Source organism: Chrysemys picta, chromosome 2 (assembly GCF_011386835.1).
Source record: "Chrysemys picta bellii isolate R12L10 chromosome 2, ASM1138683v2, whole genome shotgun sequence".
In the NCBI taxonomy this organism is placed as follows: Eukaryota; Metazoa; Chordata; order Testudines; family Emydidae; genus Chrysemys; species Chrysemys picta.
The window spans coordinates 163,611,864-163,638,805 of NC_088792.1; the positions used below are offsets into that span (position 1 = coordinate 163,611,864).

A 26,942-nucleotide genomic window follows, 5' to 3' on the forward strand; every position below is an offset into this window, starting at 1 on the left:
ATCGGGAGGGAGATGAGGGGGAGGTGCTGACCTGCAGGGCTGCCGGTGGATGGGATGCGATGGGAGCGGGGTGGGGAAGCTGATGGAGGGCTGCTGGCAATGTATATTGATAAATTCTGGCTCCTTCTCAGGCTCAAGTTGGCCACTCCTGTTCTATATCAACAAACGGGGGTGCACGCTCCTCTCCCCTGTGCCAGGAAACCCCCTATGGGACTTCTGTGTAGAATATATAATCCACCTGCGTTGTACCTCCCCGGGATTCAGAACAAGCTCGGCAGGTTGTTCCGCAGCCACGAGTGGTCCCTTCGCCCGGATGTCGCAAATTCAGTCGTCCAGAGGTGGGGATTTCCCCCGATGGACCTCTTCGCCACACAACACAACAGGAAGTGCCAGCAGTTCTGCTCCTTCCAGAATCACAGCTTGGGCTCCACCGCGGATGCGTTCCTCCTCAACTGGGGAGGGCCTCTCCTATACGCCTTCCCGACGATACCGCTCTTTCACAAGGTCCTGCTCGAGATCCGCAGAGATCATGCTCAGATCATACTGATAGCACCGGCCTGGGCCCATCAGCACTGGTACACATCCCTCCTAGACATGTCAGTGGGAGCCCCGATTACCTTGCCGTTCTCCCTAGACCTTCTCACACAAGATCATGGACGTCTCCAACACCCAAACCTACAGTTGCTCCATCTTATAGCATTGAAGCTCCATGGTTGAATCCATCGGAACTTTCCTGTTCAGACCAGGTCAGACGGGTCCTCTTTGGTAATAGGAAACCCTCGATGAGGGCCACATACCTTGCCACGTGGAAGAGATTTTTAGTCTGGCTGGCGCAGTGCGACTCGCCCCCGACGCTAGCCTCGGTGCCACACATTCTAGACTACCTTCTACATCTGAAGCAGGAAGGTCTCTTGTTGCCTTCTATAAGAGTGCACTTGGCTGCCATCTCAGCCTTCCACCTGGGTGTACAGGGCCACTCGGTTTTCGCTAACCGCATGGTCAGCCAATTCCTAAAGGGGCTCAACGGGTTTTACCCTCATGTCCATCAACCGGTCCCTGCCTGGGACCTCAACTTGGTCCTCTCTAGGCTCATGGGGCCCCCCTTTGAGCCTGTAGCAACATGTTCCCTGCTCTACCTCCTAAAAGGTCGCGTTCCTGATGGCGATAACCTCGGCCAGGAGGATATCTGAGCTCAGGGCCCTGATTTCAGACCCGCCCTACACCATGTTCTTTAAGGACAAGGTTCAGCTCAGACCTCGCCCTGCCTTCCTCCCAAGGTTATCTCGCAGTTTCATATCAACCAAGACATCTTCCTCACAGTTTTCTACCCTAAACCTCATTCCAGCAACAGGGAGCAGAGCGCTGGCCTTCTATATCGAGAGAACAAAACTGTTCAGAAAGTCGGTCCAGCTCTTTGTGACAGTGGTGGACAGGATGAAAGTTTAGCTGGTTTCGCCCCAGCGCATTCCATCATGGATCGTGTCCTGTATCTGTGAGTGCTACAACCTGGCAGGTGTTCCCACACGTCCGATCATTGCGCACTCTACCAGGGCGCAGGCTTCATTGACGGCGTTCCTGGCGCAAGTTCCCACCCAGGAAATCTGCAGAGCGGCGACGTGGTCTTCCATACACACTTTCACTGTGCATTATGAAATCACCTGGCAGGCCAGAGACGATGCGGCCTTCGGAAGAGCAGTACTTCAATCAGTGGACAGCTCCGGCCCCACCTCCTAAATTTGGCTTGGGAGTCACCTGATTGGAATGGACATGAACAAGCACTTGAAGAAGAAAAAACGGTTACTCACTTCTTGTAACTGTTGTTCTTCGAGATGTGTTGTTCATGTCCATTCCAATACCCACCCTCCTATCCCTGTCGGAGAAGCCGGCAAGAAGGAACTGAGGGGGTTATGGATTGGCAGGGCTCTATATTGGGTGCCATGAAGGCGTGACTCCAGGGAGCGCTCAGGCTGACTCGACGGATGCTGCTAGGAGAAAAATCTTCTGGCCAACGTGCACGTGCACGCACACACACCTGATTGGAATGGACATGAACAACATATCTCAAAGAACAACAGTTACGAGAAGTGAGTAACTGTTTTTTATTCCTCCATAAGATATACCAAACCAGCAACGAAAGTAAACTGTCTCACCACACTGGCTAACAAGAAATCAGGAAATCAGTTTCCTTAGGCATTCCAGTCCTTGCATCACCACCAAAAACACTGGATTTAAAGCTGAGTGGTTCTTTAAAACCAGGCTCATCAAACAACAGGTTCTTCTGATCCCAAAGGACCAGCCACACCCCCAGGTCAATATAAACTCAGATCTTACTCAATAATCACGCTGTTGCCAATCCTTTAGTATCTAAAATCTAAAGGTTTATTTATAGAAAGAAAGAAAGAAAAGGGAGAGTTAAAATCGGTTAAATGAATCAAATACATACATTAATTGTAAAGTTCTCGGTTCAGGCTTGTAGCAGTGATGGAATGAACTGCTGGCTTAAGTCAAGTCTCTGGCTGCTTCCAAATCATTGGAAGGTCCTCAATTCCTTGGTTAGAATACTTCCATTAGTCCAAAGGCTTGAGTAGGATAGAGACTGGAGCAGGATAGAGGCAAAATGGAGGTGTTTCCAGTGCTTTTTATATCTTCTGCCATGTGGAGGGAATCCCATTGTTCTTACTGTGGAAAATTACAGTAACAAGATGGTGTTTGAACTCCAAGTCACATGTCCATGCATGATTTTGCCTAGTCACAGCAGGAAAGTCCATTAAGAGTAGATAGGTGTCTTCCATTGTAAGTTAAATGTCCTTTAATGGGCCATTCTACTTGAATAGTTCCTTCAAGATGTGCAGGCTAAATACCTTGTGGGCGTTACCCCAGGAGCAAACATTTGAAATACAGGTATAGAGCCAATGCTCATAATTTCAAATACAAAAATGATACATGCATACAAATAGCATAATCATATTCAGCAAATCATAACCTTTCCATAGGCACCTTACTTGACAACCTTTGTACAAGATTTGTTGCAAATATATAACAGTGGTTGCAACAATGATCTATATGGTCATATTTTAATCAGATAACATCACAGCCTCTCGTTGAGGTGGTTTTATTTTGTCGGCAAAAGTAGCTTTATAGTGTGTACACCTCCAGTTTTGCATACAAAACTTTGCAGTATAGACAAGGCCTAAGCCTGTCTCAGCTCCTCACCCAGCTTGGCTTCATCAGCATTAGGCCTTCTCCGGTCCTGGCTCTCCTCCAGGTTAATTGTCCTATTTTTCCTCTTCAGGCCTAGTGTGTGTGTATAGGGAGGTAGACAGCCTATCACAGGCGCATATTAGAAAGTACTTGTTTTTTAAAGTGTGTAGGGTATAATAGATGGGATTTCCAAGCTGACTCTTTCAACAGTGGATGTGAGAGATACACAAAGGGAACTTTCCTAAGGTAAAATGAAACCAGTAAAAAAATGTAGAAAAGAGTGAAAGAAGTAAAGGATAAATGTGCCTGCTACAAATGCTAGTAACATATTGATTGTTGGATTAGAATTGTGTTTTCAGGAAGTGTGATGTAACCAGAATGATAGAGACTTGGTGAAACCAAGACCTTCAGTTGGGAGATGAAATTAATAGTAAATAAAGTTTACTGAAGGGGCATAAAAACAAAGCAAGATGAGGGGTTGCAGTACAGGAAACTTTGTTTACAGAAGGCGATGCTATACAACCCTGCTCAGTGGAAGCTCAGTTATATCCTTGAGGTTTTCAAAGTTGGATGGGATACTTTTACTTTACTGCACTCCAGGGCCAACCCCCTGTTCATACCAACTATTTTTGTGTCTCCCCAAACATTAGGATACATTGATTTATTCTCGATTAGTATTTTGGTTACACAGCACAGACCATTTGGATTGAAGAACAAGATAAAAATAGATGATCCTTGGTTGTTCTCTAGATTTCTTAGAGAAATTAGATGGGAGACTAGCAAGTGTTTCTACTGATAACCCAGACCCTGTAAAAATAATGTTGTTGTGAAGAAGGGTAATATTTTATCCACTGATGGACCCCCCACTTCTGTTGGCAGATACCTTCCCTCCCAAAAGGTATAGGCCAGCAATGAGTCAAACCTTACATTGACTTCAGTGATAGACGATCAGACCCTATTCACTGATGCCACCAGTTATTGAAAATGACTCTTTAGCTCAGTGGTGGGCAACCTGCAGCCCGCGGGCCGCACGTGGCCTGTCAGGGTAATCTGGTGGCGGGCCACGAGACACTTTGTTTACATTGACTGTCTGCAGGCACGGCTGCCCGCAGCTTCCAGGGGTCATGGTTTGCCATTCCTGGCCAATGGAAGCTGCGGAAAGCAGCGCAGGCCGCAGGGACGTGCTGGCCTTATCACTGCTGTCCTCTCAAGATGGAATCAAGCATAATTTCATCAGGTTGTAAATTCTGATGAGTTTCTGTAGAAAGAATTATAATGAAAAATACTGGACTTCAGAAAATAAAACTCCCTGAGAATGCAAAAGGAGTTAAAGAAAATTGTTTGAATTCAGTAATACCTGGGAAAAGCACTTGGGAAAGTAAAAACTGTACTCAAGATACAAACAAAGAGACTACATGTTCCAATAAAAACTGAAACAGTGTAAAAGGCAACCAAAATCCACAGGGCTAAATACAGGGCCATCCCTAGCTATTTTGGGGCCTTACGCAGCCCCCCTGTGCGGGGGGGCGGGGAGCAGGCCTCCATGGGGGGAGGGGGAGCTGGCTTGGGGCAGGGGGAACCATCCCCCAGCACTCACCGGCGGCGCAGCTGGGGCCAGGTCCCTGCACTTCCTGCTGCTGGTGAGTGCAGGCCTGGCCCTCCTGCAGTCCTCAGAGCCGGGAAGAGGCGGGTCTGGGGTGGAGCAGGGGTGGGAAGAGGCGGGGTGGGGGCAGAGCAGGGCGGGGGCTTTGGGGAAGGGGTGGAGTGGGGGCGGAGCAGGGGTAGGAAGAGGCGGGGCAGGGGGCCTGGGGAAGAGGTGGGGCAGGGGCTGGAGCAGTACACAGCTGCGCAGGGCACCAGGAAATTTGGTGTCCCAAGTTTCCTGGTGCCCTACGCAGCTGCATACTTGGCGTACGGGTAAGGACGGCCCTGGCTAAATAGGAAGGTAAAGAGAAGCATGGAAGAAAATGTAAGGCCATTTTACCACTATGGAGAATGAGAGGGTGTCCTCTGGTTAAAGAGAGAGCCAAACTACTTGGGTAAAAGTAATCTTCACAATAAATTTACTGTATGCTCTAGAGCTATGAGACTATGTGTATGGTATGCTTAATTTTAAATACTGTGGAAGTTAATAAAGCATCTTATTGCTATACCTAAACAAATAGTGAGAACTCTGTTTTTCTCCGACAATACTCATACCACTCTGTTTTCTAATTTAAATCTAGATTAGAAGACATGGATCAGTCAGAAAATCCAAGGTAAATTTCATATCTGTCAGTGCAGTAGAACATGTATCTAGTTTTCTTTTATTTAGAATATGCTTAATATTTACATGCCAAAATCTGCATTTGATAGTTGCAATGTGACTTTGAAGCACATTTGAACATTTCATTGCCAACTTGATTTTAAAGTACAGTTTGAAAGAAAAAAAAAATAAGCTATCAAATGTAATGCATTGATACCATGTTCTTTAAATTTACCAATTGTGATTAAGAAAGATAAATTTCATCCTTAAATTATTTAGAAAAGTTAGCAGTCTCTGTAAATAGCGCCTCTATCATATTACAGAATGTTGGGCCAGTTTTTTAAAGGTATATAGGTGCCTAAAGATGCAGATAAGCACCTAATGCAGCGGCTCTCAAACTTTAGCAACCCGAAGACCCCCATTTTGATTTAAAAATTTTCATGGACCCCCAAGCTTCCCGCTCACCCCAGGACCCGCCCCCACTCCACCCCTTCCCCCAAGCCCCCATCCCCACCCCTTCTCTTCCCTGCCTCTTTCCACCCTCTCCCCTTGTCACGGAGTGTGGGGGGACACAAGGCCCTGCCCCCCCCCCCGGCTTCCTGCGATTCACCATGACTCTCAGCCAGCCAGTAAAGCAGAAGGTTTATTTAGACAACAGGAACACAGTCCAAGGCAGGTCTTGCAGGCACAGACAATAGGACCCCCTCAGTTAGGTCCATCTTGGGATCCCAGGGCACCACAGCCCCCTTGGGGGGTCAGAGCCCCGTCTGTCTCCCAGCCATTCCACCAGCCAGCCCCTGAAACTCCCCCCCTCCCTAGCGTCTCCTCCCCCAGCCCTTGTTCAGTTTCCGGGGCAAAGGGGTCACCTGGCCTCTAACCCCTTCCTGGGTTCTCACGTTACATGCTCAGGTATTCTCCCTCAAGGCCAGTCTCCCATCCCCCCATGCAGACCATCCTAGCCTAGGGTGACCAGATGTCCCGATTTTGGGGCCACTTAGGGATCTGGGGCAAAATCAGTACTTGGTCCTGCTAGTGAAGGCAGGGGGCTGGACTCGATGACCTTTCAAGGTCCCTTCCAGTTCTAGGAGATGGGATATCTCCATTATCCTATCCTATAGGGACAGTCCCGATTTTTGGGTCTTTTTTTTTATATAGGCTCCTATTACCCGCCACCCCCATCCCGATTTTTCACATTTGCTATCTGGTCATCCTATCCTAGCCACACTCCCCTGCCTTCCCAACCAACACTCCCCTCTCAGCATTCAAAGACCACATTAAGAACAGTCCCAGTTTGTCACACCCCTGAGTATGCCCCGTCCCCGCTCCTCCCTTTTGCACGCCGCTGAACAGCTGAGTGATAAGGTACACTTTCCCCTTCAAGAGTGGAGCAAGCTGTGTTCACAATACTCTCGAACACTATCAGTCTGGGAGTTACCTTCTCCACACCTATCATTAAACTAATAATCTAGCCTGTTTTTTGACTGTATGAAGATATTTACTAAACTATTTCAAATTTAATCTGATCATCAATATTGGTCATCTTTTGCTGTATTTTTAGTCCTGGACTGTATCCTGTTCCAAGTTCACCACCATGTATTTTTTGAATTCAGCCATAATAAATATGTCTGTTGTTTGTCGGAGGGTAAACTCAAGCCCAATTATAACATCAAATATAGTTTGCTGTCTGAGGCAAGACTGGTAGTAGTGAAAGCTACCTTATGATGGAAGTGGGCTTGAGTCTACCTTCTGACAGATAACAGACATACTTATTACGGCTGAATTCCCAGCTAAATAATTTGCTTACGTTGCTATGTTTTATTTATTCTTGTTGATTCTGTTAACAGCAATGTGTTTTTTCCCTTATTCTGTCTGCCAGTGTATAGCCAATAACACCAGAAGGCTGGAAATTATATAAGCAGTCAGTTTAAAGCAGATGGCAAAGTACTTCCAGCATGGAACCTCTGAATGGACAGTGCAATATATAACCAGCTTTTAATTTGGAGTTGTTTTTTTAATTATTCAGGTTAACTATTTCCATCCCCCCATAAAGATTGAGAGGTTTTTTTTAAGAAAAAAAAAGTAATAGTACTGTAAAGCAAAGACTGAACTTAAATTTGTTGTATATGTACATTTTCCTGTACATAACCACTAAACATATTTAATGATTTATATCTAGTGTAAATTCATGCCAGTCATAGGGCTTGAAAATTGCACTTTCCCATTTGCTAAGATGAGTTAGAAGCTTTTGGGGGTGAGAGTTACTTCACTTTCTGCAGAATTCAAGCTTTCATTTGAGGGTCCGATGTTTCTAGTCCTTAACAGTTCCAAAGACAGCCTGACAGATATAATCAACATAGTGCTGTCTGAGTCTGTCTCCAGACAGCCTGAAACAATAGCTTGGTGTTAGAGGTTTGAACTCCCACAATCATCTCAAAGGGGTGTTCAATTAACTGTTCTCTCATAAACCACTGAAGGAGCAAACCCCACAAGGTGAGGATTCGGAAGACACCACAAGCACTGGCCAGCAGAGCTGGCGAGCATTTGAGGAGAGTATGCTGCATCCTCCTTAGGCAATGTAGCAGTAGGAGTTCCCCGTGAGAACTCCATTCTGCCTAACACAGGCTAGTGCCTAGAAGGCATTTATAAGCCCTTAGGAATTCCTGTAGTTTAAATAATTTAGTTAAAAGATAGTAATTTGATTTCTCATAAAAATTGCTCTAGACTTGAATAGTTTTTTGACCTGACTTCATTATATTTTTTCTGTGAGCTATTGCAATGAAAATTGGGGAATATTTTCTCTTCCTGCACCTCAACTGTGAACTCTTAATGGATTCTCAATTTGCCTAGGAAATGTTTGTAACCTTTTAATTTTAGTTTGGAGGAGTCTTCTCCTTATGTAATTCTGAATTGGATGTTAATTAATTACAAAATAAAGGAATATTTTTTTAAAAAATCTGGAAAGAGCTACATATCTTATTTGAGCTGGGTAAATCCAGAAGTTCATGTTACCATTTCAACTTGGATTATTTTTACTAAACTTAAATATTTCTCTAAATGAGGTGAAAGGAGCCTTTTCTGGTGATCTGCAGAATACAATAATTTGAGAACCATGTAGCTGAAGACTGGGCAATTGCACAGAGCATGTTCTCAAACTAGCATAAGTTCTACTAATATAAGCACAATGGCATCCACAGTAGAGGGTTTTGCCAGTATAGCTATTGAAGGACATAAATCCACACCGTGTAGAGATCAAGCATAAGAGTTTATTACACACAGCGCTGGCGGAGTGTCACCTTGCTTATTAGGCTCAGAGACACTGTCAATCAATTGATTACAATAGAATATATAGATTTTCCATGGGCGGGGGAAAGTGACGGGGTAGGCAGTTCCACACCCCGGGATAGGTTTTGCAGCAAGACAAGATAGCACATTAGCCAATGGTTAAAAGGTTACATAATGTCTCCGCCCATGGTCTCAAGTTAGCAAGTTAACATTTAATTAATACTTTGATAAAATGTTATTAGTATAAAATATATATGTTGAATTCTGATTTGGGGTCCATAGGAATGGAGCAACTCCTTTGATTGTCCAACAGGTACATTCCTAGGGGTTAAAGCAAAGAAACAGTGAAAGGATATGATAATACAGATTGTCTTCTTTATGTCTTAAGGCCGGGCATTGGTCCCTGTGAAAGGGAGGTGGAAGGATGCCATATCTTTATACTGACATGTGCCAATTTCCATAAACTCAAGGTTGGATATGTGGGAAGAATGTTCCCTACAGAAGAGACTGACACAATAGGAACAGGGATTCTTTGTTCAATTTGAAACTTTGAATAAGACACAATTATTTAGTTATTGCTTCAACATCTGGCATTTCTACTGACCAAGCATATCTTAGCAAAGGCAATGTTATCTTGTTTACTCCAGCTTTCTCTTAGCTGATCACTATTAGCTAGGCCTCTGGTCTCTTGACCAAACTCTGGACTTTGGGTCTGAAAAAGAGCTGACACAATCCATATACCAGATTGTTATATAAAATGCACATGGATTTTAACCCTTCAGCTATACTAGTATCAGTACACGGGCAAAACCCTTCTAGTGCAGTGGTTCCCAAACTTGTTCTGCCACTTGTGCAGGGAAAGCCCCCGGCAGGCTGGGCCAGTTTGTGTACCTGCTGCGTCTGCAGGTTCGGCCGATCACGGCTCCCAGTGGCCGCGGTTCACTGCTCCAGGCCAAGCGGTGGAACAAGTTTGGGAACCACTGTCCTAGTGTAAATAAGGCCTTACTCAGGGTCTGTCTACACTAGAGTTGGAAGGTGTAACTTCCAGATAGAGGAGACATACCCGACTAGCTCTGATCAAGCTAGTGCACTAAAAAGAGAAATGTAGCCATAGCAGGACTAGCCATTCCAAGTATGATCCAGTCAGAGCCCAAAAGTACATATTCAGGGCAACCAGCCCCTCACACCACCATGGCTGCACTTCTGTTTTCAGCATTCTGTCTTAATCAGAGCTAGCGCAGGTATGTCTCGAGCTGGAATTTACACGTTCCAGCTCTAGTACAGACGTACCTTCAATGGCCAGCAAAATGAAGAAACCACAGCTGCTCTCTTTATACATTAGATCATGCAAAAAGAAATCTAATACACTGCCTTTAGCGACATTAAAACCAGGAGTAAAACAAACATTAAAAAGGAAACCTCAAAGTTTTCTAAATGCCGATGAAGAGCTGGCTCACACAATATATATAGGATGACATACCCATGAACCCTGGCTAAGGGTACATTTGCACCACAAATTAAAGTGCAATTGTGGCAGGGGTAGATATACCTGCACTAGCTTTAATCCAGCGAGCGCAGGCAACAATGGAGTGTAGACCTGGGGGTACGTACTGGCTGCCCCAGTACAAGCGCACTGAGGACCCTGGCTAGGTACTGAGGTTGCTAACCTGCACTGGAACCCCTGATGCTAAATCTTCTCTACAATTGTTACCTGTGCCGCGTACATAAAAGCTGGGTTGGGTACATCTGCACCACCAGAATTACACCTTAAAATCAGCGCTGTGCATGTACCGTCTATTACATATGCAATATGGCAAATTTTAGAATACGGGTTGTGGCATGACCTAGCATTGTGGGGGGAGAGGAGACAGCAGAGGTGGGCCTGTCTCTCCCTTATAACGTGGGAGGGGAGGGTGAGGGCACTGTCTGCACAAAGCTAGGGCTCTCTTGTGGTGCCGTTGCCTCACCCTCTCACGGGCTGCCTGTGCCAAGCCAGCCCCACGTTTCACCATGGGCTCAGCTGCGTGGGAGGAGGTGGAGGCTACAGTAGGGGTGCAGCTGAAAGTGCCTCAGCGGGGGCTCCCCGTACCCCTGAGAAGCAGGAGGCCGTTGGCCAGGCACCCGGACCCTACAGCACTCTTGACGCTGCCTCCAGTGGGGGTGGAGGCAAGGGGGCTGTAGCCTTTGTAGATGGGGGAGGGGCAGCGGGCCATGCCCCCCACTTTTTAATATGGGTGTAGCTTACTCCCCTCAAACTGCAAACCTCAGGCAGCTGATACCCGCTGCAAAGGCGTGCAGGTGGAGGGGTCACTGCTGCTCCCTGCTCCTCCAAACTATACCCATATTAGACAGTGAGGGGCATGACTCTCCCCCTTTTAAAAATGGGGGGGGCTGATCCCCGCTTCCGTCACCGCTGGGTGGGGGCAGTTGAGAAAGGGGAAGCTAGGGCGATATGCGGGGGAAGAAGAGCAGCTCCGCGGAGCTGGCGGGAAGCGGGCGAGCTATCGTGAGAGGACGAGGGGCGGGGAGGAGAAAACCTGACAGGGCGGGACAGAGGCTCTGTGATTGGCTGGAAATCTGGGCGCGGTTGTGGGCGGTCCGCAGGGCCGGCAGAAATTGGCCTCGCCGCAGCGAGCGGGGACAGCACCTCCCCGACCGAGCTTTCCGGAGCTCGGGGCACGAGCCCGCCCCGCCCTCGGAATCCGCACCCGCACGCAGGGCGGCAGCGCCGAGGCACCTGCTCCGCCCCAGCGGGACTTGCTGCTTCTGAACCTTCAGAAACACCCGGAGCAGCAGGACAGAGACTCCCGATCTCCAGGGTCCGGGATGAGGCTCGAGCCCTTCCCATGCAGCACCACGAACGGCTTCCCTGTCCCTAGGGGGGAAGTTACTCCGCGGGGTGGGGGGAGAGAGAGCGAGCCTGACCCCGGCAGTCCTTCCAGCAGCGAGACCTCCCTGTAAGTAGGGTGCAGGTCTCTTTCCCCCTTGGCTCCGTTAACCGTCTGGAGAGAGTGACCACCCTGTAAGAAGGGTGCAGGTGACACCCCGTGACTCAGTGAGGAGGTTGAGCTTTTTAATCCCTATGGGCAATGTAGCCTCCCTGTAAGTAGAGTGCAGATCTTGCCTTTTGCTGTGGTAGGTTTAAGAACCGTTGGCATGCTACTCGGTGACCTCCCCGTAATCAGGGTCTGTTTCACGGCCCTGTCGTTGCTGGGATTTAGGGCTTGCTTACTAGGCTGGATGCCAGTGACCTGCTTGTAACTTTGGGTTTCGGTCTTTCCCCTTTTGGCTTTCTTGGCACCGTGGTGCTCCAGCAAGGCAGTCAGAAAGACTGCTCGCTTCAGAAGAGTTCAGGTCTTGATTTTTCATTCAATGAGGATATTGAGCCTTTAAGTACCTTGAGACCGAGTGACGCCCTGTAAGTAGGGTTGAGGTCTCTCCCCTTGTGAGCTCTAGGTGCTAAACCCTGGTAGCTGGCTAGTCGGCATGGACCACCTAGGAACTAGGGTTCAGGTCTCTTCCCTTCTTTAATCCAGGTGATAGACATTTATGGCAGGCGAACTGATATGACCGCCCTGGAACTAGGGTTCAGGTTGCTCCCCTCCTTTTACTTTAGGTCATAGACACTTATGACTGGCTAGTCGGTGTGACAGCCTTATAACTAGGGTTCACATCTCTCCCCTTTGAAACCTAGGTAATATAGAATGATGGCCAGATAGTCAGCGTGGACCACCCTGTAACCAGGGTTCAGGTCCATTTCCTTTTGAAAGCCAAGCAATATAGAATTATGGCCTGTAAGTAGGGTTCAGGTCTCATAAGCATAAGCAGGGTGACCTTTTTAATACAATGTGCCCATAACCTTTCGCGGTTAGCTCTTTTTCTGCTTTGGGAAGTGCTGCGTCATGTGGTATGTCTGTGTTGGAGAGCGAACGTGATGTGCATGGGTGTGGAAGGTCTTTATTTATTTATTTGTAAATTGCTGCAGCTTTTTTGTTTTGGTTGAATGAGCACTTCCCAGAACTAGAAAAAGAACTTGTTTGGTTTTTTATGGACCCCATTTACTCATATAGTGGCACGATTGATGGTTTGGGTCTCGTGCCTTAAGGCTGAAAAGGTGTTTGGGCCACTTGCTTAAGTTCCTCTAGACCGTGTGATCTCCCTGCATCTACGGCTCTGGTCACGTCCCTCTTCCTTCTGGGGGAATGATGGACTGCCAAGAACCTTAGGTCTGAGGGACCTCTTTTCCCTTTGGTACGTGAGCCACCTTGTTTAGCAATTTTTTTTTCCGCCCCTGTCTCCAGAGTTCAGGTCTCGTCCCTGGCCCTCCCGGCTCTTTTTAGTCCCTTGTCCTTGAGTGGGCGCCCTGTAATTAGGTGGCAGGTCACATCACTCGCTTACAGGGGGTTAATGAACCCTTTGGGGACCTAGAGCGGCGAGACCTGCCTGCAATTAGAGTTCAGAGGTGTGTCCTTTTTGCTTTCACGTGACTCTTCTCCTTTGGTTTCTGAGTCAGAGTGACTGTCATGTAAGAAGGATGCAGGTCACGTCAGTGGGGATCTGGAGAGGGTGGTACCTAAAGCAGCGAGACCACCCTGTAACTACGGTACAGATCGTTCCCCCTCTTTTTCTCTCGGGTTTATGAATGCTTGACAGGCTGGTCGGTGTGACCTCCCTGTAAGCAGGGCATAGGTCACTTCTTTCTCATTTATATGGGATTAGGGGGCCGTCTTGGTCCCCCAAGAGCTCCCTGTAACTTAGGGTAGAGACCAAAACCCTTCTTAGCATCTTGTCATTATGCTGCTCTTGCAGGCTAGCCAGAGTGACCATTCTGTAGTTGGGGCTCAGGTCACGTCCCTCTCGCTTATGGGGGGAATTCAGGTCTTAATCGCTTGGGCCTTTGGGACCTCTCTGTAATCAGGGTTGCGGTCCTACTCTTTTTGCTGTTGTGGGGTTCTGGTCCTTTAGGCTCAGCAGAGGGACCTCCTCCATGGTTAGGGTGCAAGTCACGTCGGCCCCTCTGATGCTCCCGGCACAGTCCTGGCCCTCTGGAGTGCCTTTCAAGCTCGCCCAAGGTTCTGCAGCGACGCCTCCTGGGTTCTGCCTTGCTTTTGGCCGTTGGAGTCCAGAGAGTCTGCAACAACTGCTGCGGAATTCAAGGTTCCATTTAAACCTTCATCCCTTTACCTGTTTGTTTGGTTTTTTTTGTTGTTGAACCAGTCAATACAGTGCACATTGTGTCTGTGACTCTTGCTATTAAAGTGCATTTCTCACTGCCCTCCAGGCATAATGTGCTGCTGATTTATTTTATAGTGAGGAAGCTGGAAACCTGGCTCCACAGAAAGGCATTCGTTGAGCCTTTGGCACTTTGGGAGACTTGAACGCCTGGGTGTCAAGTGTGCCGTCAAAGCGCATGATGGGGACTGCTCAGAATTCCCTTCCAGCTATAAGTTGAAAGCTGCCTGTAGAGGCAAGACGACAAGGTAGCAACTTTAATGTGCACTGTCTATATTTGAAGACCTAAGGATTCTCTTAATCCTGTCTTGCACACTCTCTCTCTCTCTTTGATTCCAGCACATGAGGAAGAAAATGGGAAGGAGGAAACAGAAGATGGAAGAGGAGGAGAAAATATGCAGCGGGCACAACGACTGCCCTGTAACTGGGCGGGGGGGGTCACTCCTCTTTGTGGGGGTGGGAGAGAGAGAGAGAGTACCTCGAGCAGCGAGACCTCCCTGTAAGTAGGGTGCAGGTCTCTTTCCCCCTTGGCTCCGTTAACCGTCTGGAGAGAGTGACCACCCTGTAAGAAGGGTGCAGGTGACACCCCTGTGACTCAGTGAGGAGGTCGAGGTCTTTAATCCCTATGGGCAATGTAGCCTCCCTGTAAGTAGAGTTCAGGTCTCGCCTTTTGCTGTGGTGGGTTTAAGAACCGTTGGCATGCTACTCAGTGACCTCCCTGTAATCAGGGTCCGGCTCACGGCCCTGTCGTTGGTGGGGTTTAGGGCTTGCTTACTAGGCTGGACGCCAGTGACCTGCCTGTAACTTTGGGTTTCGGTCTTTCCCCTTTCGGCTTTCTGGCACCGTGGTGCTCCAGCAAGACAGTCAGAAAGACCGCTCGCTTCAGAAGAGTTCAGGTCTTGATTTTTCATTCCACAAGGATATTGAGCCCTTAAGTACCTTGAGACAGAGTGACGCCCTGTAAGTAGGGTTGGGGTTTCTCCCCTTGTGAGCTCTAGGTACTAAACCCTGGTAGCTGGCTAGTCGGCATGGACCTCCCTGGAACTAGGGTCCAGGTCCGTTCCCTTACACCCGGCTGTCTGACAACTCGGATGGACCACCTGGAACTAGGGTTCAGGTCACTCCCCTCCTTTTACTTTAGGTCATAGACATTTATGGCTGGCTAGTCGGTGTGACAGCCCTAGAACTAGGGTTCACATCTCTCCCCTTTGAAACCTAGGTAATATAGAATTATGGCCAGATAGTCGGCCTGACCGCCCTGTAAGTAGGGTTCTGGTCTCATTCCTCTCATCCGTGGCATGAGCAGGGTGACCTTTTGTTGCCTTTTTAATACCCTGTGCCCATAGCCTTTCCCGGTTAGCTCTTTTTCTGCTTTGGGAAGTGCTGTGTCATGTGGTATGTCTGTGTTGGAGAGCAAATGTGATGTGGAAGGTCTGTCTGTCTTTCTTTTTTATTTGTGAATCGCTGCAGCTTTTTTGTTTTTTGATTTGATTTGTTTGGTTGAATGAGCTCTTCCCAGACCTAGAAAAAACCTCTTGTTTGTTTTTTATGGCCTCTATTTACCTATCTAGTGGCACGATTTATGGTTTGGGTCTCGTACCTTAAGGCTGAAAAGGTGTTTGGGCCGCTTGCTTAAGTTCCTCTAGACGGTGTGATCTCCCTGCATCTACGGCTCAGGTCATGTCTCTGTCCCTTCTGGGGCAATGATGGACTGCCAAGAACCTTAGGTCTGAGGGATCTTTTTTTCCCCCTTTTTGGTACATGAGCCACTTTGTTTAGAGATTTCCCCTCCCTCCCGCCCCCCGTCTCAAGAGTTTGGGTCTCGTTCCTAGCTCTTCTTAGTCCCTTGGCCTTGAGTGGCTGCCCCGCAATTAGGTGGCAGGTCACATGACTTGCTTACGGGGGGGTTAGTGAGCCCTTTGGGGACCTAGAGCAGTGAGACCTGCCTGCAATTAGAGTTCAGAGGTGTCTCCTTTTTCCTTTCACATGACTCTTCTCCTTTGGTTTCTGAGTCAGAGTGACTGTCCTGTAAGAAGGGTGCAGGTCACGTCCATGGGGATCTGGAGGCAGCGCTACCTAGAGCAGCGAGACCGCCCTGTAACTACAGTTCAGATCATTCCCCTGGTTTTTTTTTTTTTTTTTTTTTTTTTTTTTTTTCTCGGGCTGGAGCACACACAGAAAATAATTGGTGGGTGCTGAGCACCCACAGGCAGCTCCCCGTGGCCTCACCCTGCCCCCCTGCTCCAGCTCACCTTCTCCCTCCCTCCCAGCACTTGTGCTGTGAAACAACTGATTTGCAGGGCAGGGAGGGAGGAGGGGTAATGTGGTGCACTGGGGGAAGAGGCGGGGCCAGGGAAGGGATCCAATAGGGGCAGGGAGGGGGCGGAGTTAGGGTGGGGACTTTGGGGATGGGGTTGGAATGGGGGCAGGGATGGGGTTGCATTGGGGTGGGGACAGGGGTGAGGAAAGGGGTGGGGGTGCACAGGCACCCACTGGCACCAGAGAAAGTTGGCGCCTATGGCGCTGTGCGTAATAAACTCCTGTGCTTGACTCTACACGGTGTGGATTATTGTTCCTTCAGATGGATGCTCGTCCGGGATACAAGCTTGTGAACTGATTGAGGAACTGAGACTGAGATCCAAGAGGTGAGTATGTTTAATTTACCACCTCATTAGGCTAGGGATAGAGGTCTCTCATCCCCTTTCAGACACATCTTGATCCCACTTTTTAAATTTAAGTGCAAAGGAACCTGGACATGTTAGTACAAGCGGAGGGTTTTTTTTTTTTAAAGGGGGTACCAATTGGGAGGGGAGACATGTGCAAGAGGGTTATGTACTGTTCAAGGGGTGAGTTACGGAGGACTTGGACAAACCACCAACAAGCGATTGGCCGTGAGTTAAGCCCAGGACTGGCTGGGTACGCAAGCGGTAGGCAGTGCAAATTGGTGGTCCCCTTTCCTCATTGCAAGCCCTGGGGAGCGCCCTCCTCCCTCCTCCAGGCCTGTGACGTACACACCTTCAAATAGCACAAGTCTCCAATAAGGCTGCCAATTGTGTAATTTAAGACATACAGCCCCCCCATCAAAGCTGTCAGTGTGGAGATTGAGACCACAGAATTTAAAGGGGGAAACTCCCATCCCCATCAAGGCTAAACAGCTGTGGAGATTGAGACTAAGGTGTTAAGTGGTGGGGGAGACGCACATCCCTATCAAGGCTGACCGCCATGAAGATTGAGATCATGGTGTCAAGGGGAAGACATACATTTCCCAACAAGGTCAGCAGCCAGGGTGATTAAAACCCCTGGCATCAAAGGGGGAGAAGAGAGTCAGCCATCGGGAATATTTGGAGTATAAACATGTCAAAACTCCGCAAGCAGCAGTTAAAAAAGCAAACTCTGTTGCAGCCGAACCAGAGAGAGAATTCGTTAAATGGTGGAGTGACAAAGCAGTAATAGTTACATTGGATATACTCAACATAACCACACACACAAAAAATCCCAAAGTACAGGAATGTGGAATTCAGACCCCTGGAACAATACTTGGATTGGTGAAATCTGACTTAATGAAGATGTCATTTTGGAAGATAAGCAAGTGATTTAAAACAACTTTTTTTTTTTTTTTTTTTTAAACTCTGCAGTGGCTGAAGGGAATTAAGCAGTTAAACGTTGTAAAAAATGTTACGAAAAAGTGTTCTTGGGCTTCTTTGCAGCCATTCTGAAGGAAAATGGGCCCTTTGCCTGGATTATTTACAGACATTTCTTTGGAAAAGAGACCATCTGATTGAAATAGACTTTGGACAAATTCGCTTAAAAAAAAAAAAAAAAAAAAGTTTCTATTGAAACTTAACTACCCCCAAATGTAATCTATGAACAGCTTTGTAAAATTTATATATAGTAAATATGTAAGGTCTTAAACCTAAATCAACACTCCTGGTTTGGAAACCTCTGTTTTGTAAGTTTAAAATAAATTGGGTTTTTATTTTAAAATAATACCACTAAATCCATTTAAATCTTTCATTTAAAGTTGCAAAACTAAACACTCCTGCCCGATACAGATCACTAGTGTTGTTTGGCTTTGGTATTTCGCATTTAATCCTTAAGGTACCTCAATACTTCATAACGTTCAATATTTTTTATAAAAACCAAAGTCATTGCTGCAGCAGGGCAATCAAACCCAGAAAAATAAAAGTTCTAAATTTATTTTTGGTAACAAAATAGCAGATAAAAGCTGTAGCAGAAAAATAAAAAAAGATGGTGCCCCTCTAAAGCAACAGGTGTGTGTGTGTGTGTGTGTGTGTGTGTGGTGTGTGTAATTAGACTGTCATGTTATTAAGGGATACATAAAAACTCTGTAAGCACAAAAGACACAGTTAAACCTTATGTAAAAAGTACTGTAATATAGTTAATATAATGTTATAAAAGGTAAACTATGAAAGAGATGTGCATTTTCCCCAGAACATGTGCAGTAGATATTGTAGAAGGAGTAAAAAATGCAAACAAAACATGTTACTTAATTAAAATCCTATTAGGACTCCAAAAGGAGCTATAATAGGTTGTCTTATTTTTCAAATTCCTGTGTGTTTTGGAAGCAGAAGGTAAAGTAATCAAAACTCTAAAAGTTGATTGTGTCCCTTTTTAAGACAGAGTCTCTGAGCTGCTAATGGCTTTGAATTCAAGAGCAAGCCAGAAAGCATCCGCGTTGATGAAAATTACCTAACTAATAAAAAAGGAGAAAACTGCCCATAAATGGCAGCATAAAGACACACCTAGTCTACTATATTAAAAAAGAAACTGAGTTACAGCACCTCATGAATTTAATAACTGAACAGTAAAATTTCCCTTAAAAGGTCAAAGCCATTAAAACCTGGCCTGCCTATAAAAACATAAGAAAGTATGGGGGGGGGGGGGGTAAACTCCTGTTTTGCCTGCAATCAGCAAAAATATTTGTTTAAAGGAAGGGATATTATAAGTAATAATCTGCCACCCCCCGCCCCCCAAAAAGTAAAACATGTTTTGTCTTTCAAAACAAAAATTAAGAATTTTAATAGAAGTTACAAAAACCAAGGATGCAGAAGGGTAAAGATCAAGGAATGCCAGTCTGTTTTAAAAAAAAAAAAAAAAAAAATCCTCAGGTGCAAAACCATATTAAAAGAAATTAGCTTTGAGGCAAGAATCAAAATAGTCTTATTCACAAGCAGGCAATTTGAGAGTTAAAAAGACCACGGACAGTTTAAGGAAGTCCAGAAAGTGCTGGGCCTCCTTAATTACTGCAGGACATACATACTGGGGTACTCAGAGATGGTAGAACTGATCCAAAAACTTTTTATGGGGGAAAACCTGCAAATAAGTCAGTAATATGGGGCAGAACAAAAGGAGGCATTCATAAAAGTAAAGCAAGCTCTAGCCTCCGCCCCCAGCTTGGGCTTACCCAAAATGGGAAAGCTGTTCCATCTTTACCATAACTACAGTAAGACTCAATACCCCACTGTACTAACTGGTGCTGAAACCCAGAAGAGTCAGTGAGAGTCAACACTGTGCCTGCAAAATCCCAACTTCTCCATAGTGAGGAACAAAGGAAAATGTAGCTTAATACCTGAACATAAATAAAGAGGTACACGAATCTCTCATAGATAGGAAAGAGTAAGTGTTAAAGAGTTAAAGCCATTAAAAGAATCCAGACATCCTTTTGTATGTAGATGGGTCAAGAAAGTATGAAAATGAAGTGCCAAATACAGAATGAGCAGTCATAGTTAGTAATGGAACAGTAATAGTGTCAGGTCAGCTGAATGGTTCAAAATCAGCTCAAAAAGCAGAGCTGACAGCCCTCACTGAAGCCCTTAGAGTGCAGGAGGGCAAAAGACTCAGTGTACACAGACAGCAGGTACACATTCGGAGTAGTGCATGACTACATGGGTGTGTGGTCATGCGGACCGGCAAACCCATTAATAATATAAATGCAGTTAAACTAACAGAAGCTGTCAAACTACCATCAGAACTGGCAGTAGTCAAAATAGAAGCACATCATAAAACCTCAAGCAAGGAACAAAAAAAACCAAGTTAGAAGGATAAGGCTGTGTGTATAAAAATCAATTTTGGCATGGGCTGGGGTGGGGGGAGGGGTAAGGAGCTAGTAGCCCCTGAGAGCATAAGGGCTCTGCTGCTCCATGCCACCCACTCCCCAGCTCACCTGGGATGGAGGAAAATAAAAGCTGCCCTGAAGCAATGGTGCTGGCCAGCCATGGGGGGCGAAGGAGGGGAAGCCTTACAATTAAAAGATGTGTAACATGTGCATAAGAAAATATGTGTAGAAGGAAGAAAGTACCCCTGAACCATCAACTACAGCCAAAAGGACCGTGGCAGAATCGGCAAATTGATTTTACTGGGCCCTTCGCAGACAGGTTACAGAACTATATAAAGGTATTAAACAATAAATTAAATAAAAAATACCTATACGACCAAGTAAAAGAAAATCAAACCCAGCTGAATAATAACAGCAGTCTGAACAAACCTGCATTTAAGGATTAGGGGAAAAATGAAAACTTTTCAAAGGCACCAAAATCAGTTAAAATTGTTTGAACCAGTGCTTGTCAATACTCAGTCTCTCCACAGGTGAACAGGAAGAAGGACTGAAGGGCGACCATGAAGAGATTCCTGCTGTGGCTCCTGCTGCCCCTGTGGTGCATGATGAAGGACGCAAGTAGTGTGCCATGTAAAAGGGAGGATTGGATACTAATAGGGCCAGTCGACTGATCCTAGACAGCTTAAAGGATCTGTCAAACTCTATCTACCTCAGTGGATATAACAAAATACTTGGGTCAAGAATTCAGCAGCCTGTTAATAAATGGTACCAGAATAAAGGAATTGGAGGAAAGTTGTTGAAATGCAGGGCAAACCTTGGCCATTACTACACAGGGCATTGTAACAGGTCTCCTGGATGGCAATCTCCCCAGTACCCCTTCATGGGAATGGGGAAACAGAGAATCAATGAATCCAAAGACCGGTTTGGACAAGTCACAGCATAATCTTCAGTCTCCTAGTGCCTCTGGGAATCCCTCACTCACAACGAGCTAGAATGGTGACCTCTCTGCCAGTATGGAGGAGAGGGCATGTTACTAAAATAAAAAGTATTGCATATTCTGAGTTCGCCAGGAAAGCATTGTACCCTAGTGAATGCTGCACCCACTCTGATAAGGAAATTCTATGTATATGCCCTTATAATGTTCTAACAAATCTGTTTAAGTTCAAAGTGGCTGTCACTGAGAAACTGGTGCACACGGAACTGGTCCAGATGAACAGTACCTACTGGTGTGTGACTGCCAAGAACCACTCCATCGAGCTAAATGGAAAGCCCTCCCCCTCGAGACATCCATCCGTGTGCATGACGATCCCCCCCGAAGGGCAACCCTGACTGTTGACAGGATGCAGCTCCACCGTACTCCGTCAATGACGAGTAACCTAACGTGGGATCCGGAATGGCACTACGGCAGTAAGTATCTAGAGGAGGGTCTACAGGCCCTGCAGGTGAAGATCGAGGAGTTGGTGGCCGAGGCCCAAAGACGCATTGGGGAAGGCCGTCTGAGGTACACTCGGATAGGGGAGACCGTGGACCAGGTCAGCGTTAAATACTCGGAGGCACGGAATCAGGCAGTGGAGGTTAAATCAATAATTATGGGCAATGCCATCTCAGGTGAAGAGATCCCCTGGGGATGGATCTGGGTGCTATTCTGCCAAATTAGGTGGAGAGTGTCCGTTCTGACATTCCTGATGGTGTTGATACTTTACTGGCAACTCCGAAGTAAGCTGAAAATTGTTTTATATTTGACCTGGCAGGTTAGGGAACCCTAGGGTCAAGAGGAGGGACTGCAGGGTCAGAATCCATTAGCTATGGATGTAAAATCTTAACTACAGTTTCTCCTGAGAACTTTTCATGTAGGCCAGAGTCCACAGCTTGGCTTGGGCTATGGGGGCTGGCTAACAGAGAACAATACACAGCTAAGAGGAAGCTGGGGTAAACGGATAACCTTGTGTGTTTCAAGTAAGTGAGCAGAGTCAGCATAACTTGGAATGTAATTGGGCGTCCTTATCGCAAGTTATAGACACATGAAGCGCTGAGAAAGGCCTCCATGGTTACTCCCTCGTGCAGGGAGGAGATCCCAGACAGAGTTCAGGGAGAGGCCCAATATAATTGACATGAGTTAGGACACCCTCCCCTCACAGATGTATGCCAATCCTTGCCCACAGAAATGCAAGGGTAAACTTATGAACAATTGTTGTTAAGTACTAATTACTGCATTTTTCGCTTTAAATCTCCAGGAATATACCTGTTGGTCAACCGGGAGAGCTGCTACCTCATTCCCCTGAACCCCAAAATTAGAATTTAACCTATACACTTTAGTAGACATAGTTTGGGGGTAATTAACATTGCTGACACACCGGTAATTTGAGCCTTGGGAGGAACCATTATGTAATCTTTTAGACCATTGGCTTATTGTGCTTATCTTGTTTTGTTGCTAGAACCTATCCAGGAGTTTGGGAAAACCCATCCCTGTCGCTTCTCTCTGCACAATGAGCACCCTATATAATCTATTGCTTATTAGGCTCAGACACTGCAGAAGAATTAATTACAAAGTGACACTTTGCCAGCGCTGTGTGTAATAAACTCCTGTGCTTGACTCTACACGGTGTGGATTATTGTTCCTTCAGCGAGGAAGCTGGAAACCTGGCTCCGCAGTACGGCATCAGTTGAGCCTTCGGCATGTTGGGAGAGTTGGAGGCCTGTGCGTCGAGTGTGCCGTCAAAGCGCATGATGGGACAGCTCAGAATTCCCTTCCAGCTATAGGTCAAAGGCTGCCTGTAGAGGCAAGAAGACAAGGTAGCAACTTTAATGCACACTGTTTATATTTGAAGACACCCCCCCCAACTCTCTTAATCCTGTCGTAACCTAACTTGCACACTCCCTTTCTTTCTTTCCAGCACATGAGGGGGAAAAAAAGGGGAAGGAGGAAAGAAAAGATGATGATGATGATGATGATGATGCAGAAGATGGAAGAGGAGGAGAAAATTATGCACAGGGCACAACCACCGTCCTGTAACTAGGGTGGAAGTCACTCTTCTTTGTGGGGTGGGGGAGGAGAGAGAGCAAGCTTGAACCCGGTAGTACCTGGAGCAGTGAGACCTCCCTGTAAGTAGGGTGCAGGTGGCACCCCTGTGACTCAGTGAGGCGGTCGAGTTCTTTAATCCCTACGGCAATGTAGCCTCCCTGTAAGTAGAGTTCAGGTCTCACCTTTTGCCGTGGTGGGTTTAAGAACCGTTGGCATGCTACTCGGTGACCTCCCTGTAATCGGGGTCCGGCTCACAGACCTGTCGTTGGTGGGGTTTAGGGCTTGCTTACTAGGCTGGAGACCAGTGACCTGCCTGTAACTTTGGGTTTCGGTCTTTCCCCTTTTGGCTTTCTTGGCACTGTGGTGCTCCAGCAAGGCAGTCAGAAAGACCGCTCGCTTCAGAAGAGTTCAGGTCTTGATTTTTCATTCAACGAGGATATTGAGCCCTTGAGACCGAGTGACGCCCTGTAAGTAGGGTTGAGGTCTCTCCCCTTGTGAGCTCTAGGTGCTAAACCCTGGTGGCTGACTAGTTGGCATGGACCTCCCTGGAACTAGGGTTCAGGTCACTCCCCTCCTTTTACTTTAGGTCATAGACACTTATGGCTGGCTAGTCGGTGTGACAGTCCTATAACTAGGGTCTACATCTCTCCTCTTTGAAACCTAGGTGTCACGGAGTGTGGAGGAGTCAGGGCTCCGCACTCCTCCCACTTCCTGCGATTCACCGTGACTCTCAGCCAGCCAGTAAAACAGAAGGTTTATTAGACAACAGGAACACAGCCCCAAGCAGGGCTTGTAGGTACAACCAGGATCCCTCAGCCAGATCCTTCTGGGGGGCAAGGATCTTAGACCCCAGACTTGGGGTTCCCTGTCTTTTCCCAGCCAGCCCAAAACTGAAACCAAAAACCCTTCCAGCAGGCTCTCCCCCCTCTCCCTTTGTCCAGTTTCCTGGGCAAAGGTGTTGACTTGCCCCACCCCCCTTCCTGGCTCAGGTTACAGGCTCAGGTACCGTCCCTCACCTAAAGTCATCCCCTGCTCTTCCATCCCTCATGCAGACAGTCCAGTAAAACTAAACGACATTCCCAGGTCAATCCACCCCACTGCCTACTGTGTCACACTAGGTAATAGAGAGTTATGGCCAACTAGTCAGCGTGGAGCACCCTGTAACCAGGGTTCAGGTCCATTTTCTTTTGAAAGCTAAGCAATAGAGAATTATGGCTGGATAGTCGGCCTGACCGCCCTGTAAGTAGGGTTCTGGTCGCATTCCTCTCACCTGTGGCATGAGCAGGGTGACCTTTTGTTGCCTTTTTAATACCCTGTGCCCATAGCCTTTCCCGGTTAGCTCTTTTTCTGCTTTGGGAAGTGCTGTGTCATGTGGTATGTCTGTGTTGGAGAGCAAACGTGATGTGCATGGGTGTGAAAGGTCTTTCTTTTCTTTATTTATTTTGATTTATTTGTAAATCGCTGCAGCTTTTTTTTTTTTTTTTTTTTTTTGTTTGGTTTGTTTGAATGAGCTCTTCCCAGAACTAGAAAAAGACCTCTTGTGTGTGGGGTTTTTTTTGTTTGTTTTATGGCCCCCGTTTACCCATATAGTGGCACGATTGATGGTTTGGGTCTTGTGTCTTAAGGCTGAAAAGGTGTTTGGGGCCCCTTGCTTAAGTTCCTCTAGCCTGTGTGATCTCCCTGCATCTACGGCTCAGGTCACGTCCCTCTCCCTTCTGGGGAAATGATGGACTGCCAAGAACCTTAGGTCTGAGGGACCTCTTTTGCCTTTGGTACATGAGCCACCTTGTTTAGTGATTTTTCTCACACCCACCCTCAGAGTTTGGGTCTTGTCCCTGGCCCTCCCGGCTCTTTTTAGTCCCTTGTCCTTGAGTGGGCGCCCCATAATTAGGTGGCAGGTCACATCACTCGCTTACGGGGGGTTAGTGAGTCCTTTGAGGAGCTAGAGCGGCGAGACCTGCCTGCAATTAGAGTTCAGAGGTGTCTCCTTTTTCCTTTCACGTGACTCTTCTCCTTTGGCTTCTGAGTCAAAGTGACAGTCCTGTAAGAAGGGTGCAGGTCACGTCAGTGGGGATCTGGAGGCAGTGGTACCTAGAGCAGCGAGACCACCCTGTAACTACGGTTCAGATAATTTCCCCCCCCCCTTTTTTTTTTTTTTCTTCTCTCTCAGGTTTATGAACCCTTGACAGGCTGGTCGGTGTGACCTCCCTGTAAGCAGGGCATAGGTAACTTCTTTCTCGTTTATATGGGATTAGGGGGCCGTCTTGGTCCCCCAAGAGCTCCCTGTAACTTAGGGTAGAGACCAAAACCCTTCTTAGCATCTTGTCATTATGCTGCTCTTGCAGGCTAGCCAGAGTGACCATTCTGTAATTGGGGCTCAGGTCACGTCCCTCTCGCTTATGGGGGGAATTCAGGTCTTAATTGCTTGGGCCTTTGGGACCTCCCTGTAACCGGGGTTGCAGTCCTTCTCTTTTTTGCTGTTTTGGGATTCTTGCCCTTTAGCCTCAGCAGAGGGACCTCCTCCATGGTTAGGGTGCAAGTCACTGTGACGTTGTGCAGTCTATATGGTTTTATAAAAACTTGATAATAAGTCAATATAATGTAACTGAGATAGTTTTAGAGAAAATACGGTAATAAGTGAATGTAAGTAACTGGGATATGCCTCACGCAAAAGGTCTCTTGTAAGGTATCATTACAAAGCTTATAATCTACTGAGTGTGATCATCTGATTTGTATAAATGTACCACTCTTGTATCTAAAACTAGAAATATAAAATGTAACTCTGAGGGCCTAGTGTAATTGTGTAAAGTGTGGACCATTAATGATGGTTTGGAATCTTGATGACTCCCATTGTCTGCAGATGGCTGTATTTACCTGTGAGTCTTCCTGTATATGTGTGTGCTGGCAAGTGAGTAATGAAGTCTTGCAGTGACATGTGATCATGTCACCTGAACTGGAATCCAACTTTAACCTGGTGCTTTTCCAGTGAGGGGGGGTGGAAACCCAGAGAGACAAAGGATTCCCGCCTTATGCAAAAGATATATAAAGGGGGGGAAGAGAAGAGAGAAGGGGAGAAGCCATCATGAAGAATCCCCTAGCTACCACCTGAGCTGCAACAAGAGCTGTACCAGGGGAAAGAATTGTGCCCAGGCCTGGAAGGTGTCCAGTCTGAGAAAAACTTACTGAAACATCTCTGAGGGTGAGATTATCTGTATTTAGTTTGATTAGGCATAGATTTGCGCATTTTATTTTATTTTGCTTGGTGACTTACTTTGTTCTGTCTGTTACTACTTTGAACCACTTAAATCCTACTGTCTGTATTTAATAAAATCACTTTTTATTTAGTAATTTACTCAGAGTATGTATTAATACCTGGGGGAGCAAACAACTGTGCATATCTCTCTATCAGTGTTATAGAGGGCGAACAATTTATGAGTTTGCCCTGCATAAGCTTTATGCTGGGCAAAACGGATTTATTTGGGTTTAGACCCCATTGGGAGTTGGGCATCTGAGTGCTAAAGACAAGCGCACTACTGCGAGCTGTTTTCAGGTAAACTTGCAGCTTTGGGACAAGTGATTCAGACCCTGGGTCTGTGTCTGGAGCCAGACAGGACTGTCTGGCTCAGCAAGACAGGGTGCTAGAGTCCTGAGCTGGCAGGGAAAACAGACGCAGGGGTAGTCTTTGCACATCTGGTGGCAGCTCCCAAGGGGGTTTCTGTGATCCAACCCGTCACAGTCACGTCGGCCCCTCTGATGCTCCCGGCACAGTCCTGGCCCTCTGGAGTGCCTTTCAAGCTCGCCCTAGGTTCTGCAGCGACACCTTCTGGGTTCTGCCTCGCTTTTGGTTGTTGGAGTCCAGAGAGTCTGCAACAACTGCTGGCAAA

The 26,942-nt window shown here is 46.8% G+C and overlaps 1 protein-coding gene and 1 long non-coding RNA gene across 3 annotated transcripts in view; both read left to right on the plus strand.

The window, feature by feature from the left end:
- The window catches only part of LOC135981576 (disintegrin and metalloproteinase domain-containing protein 32-like), a 59,200-nt gene extending 50,820 nt beyond the window's left edge, over positions 1-8,380 (plus strand). Inside the window, exons 20-21 of the mRNA XM_065584718.1 lie at positions 5,427-5,459; positions 7,323-8,380. Coding sequence (XP_065440790.1) covers positions 5,427-5,459; positions 7,323-7,329 — 40 coding nt within the window. The 3' untranslated portion in view covers positions 7,330-8,380. The remainder of the gene's footprint in view (positions 1-5,426; positions 5,460-7,322) is intronic.
- A 2,941-nt stretch (positions 8,381-11,321) lies between these two features.
- Positions 11,322-26,406, plus strand: LOC101951034 (uncharacterized). Of its 2 annotated transcripts, XR_010598661.1 has the most exons (6): positions 11,322-13,885; positions 14,039-14,208; positions 16,542-16,605; positions 17,596-21,443; positions 22,661-22,829; positions 22,931-26,406. It is a non-coding gene; the product is annotated as an uncharacterized LOC101951034 (long non-coding RNA). The 2 variants fall into 2 exon arrangements; XR_006173595.2 differs by having other exon boundaries at positions 17,596-22,829.
- Positions 26,407-26,942: the final 536 nt, after the last annotated feature.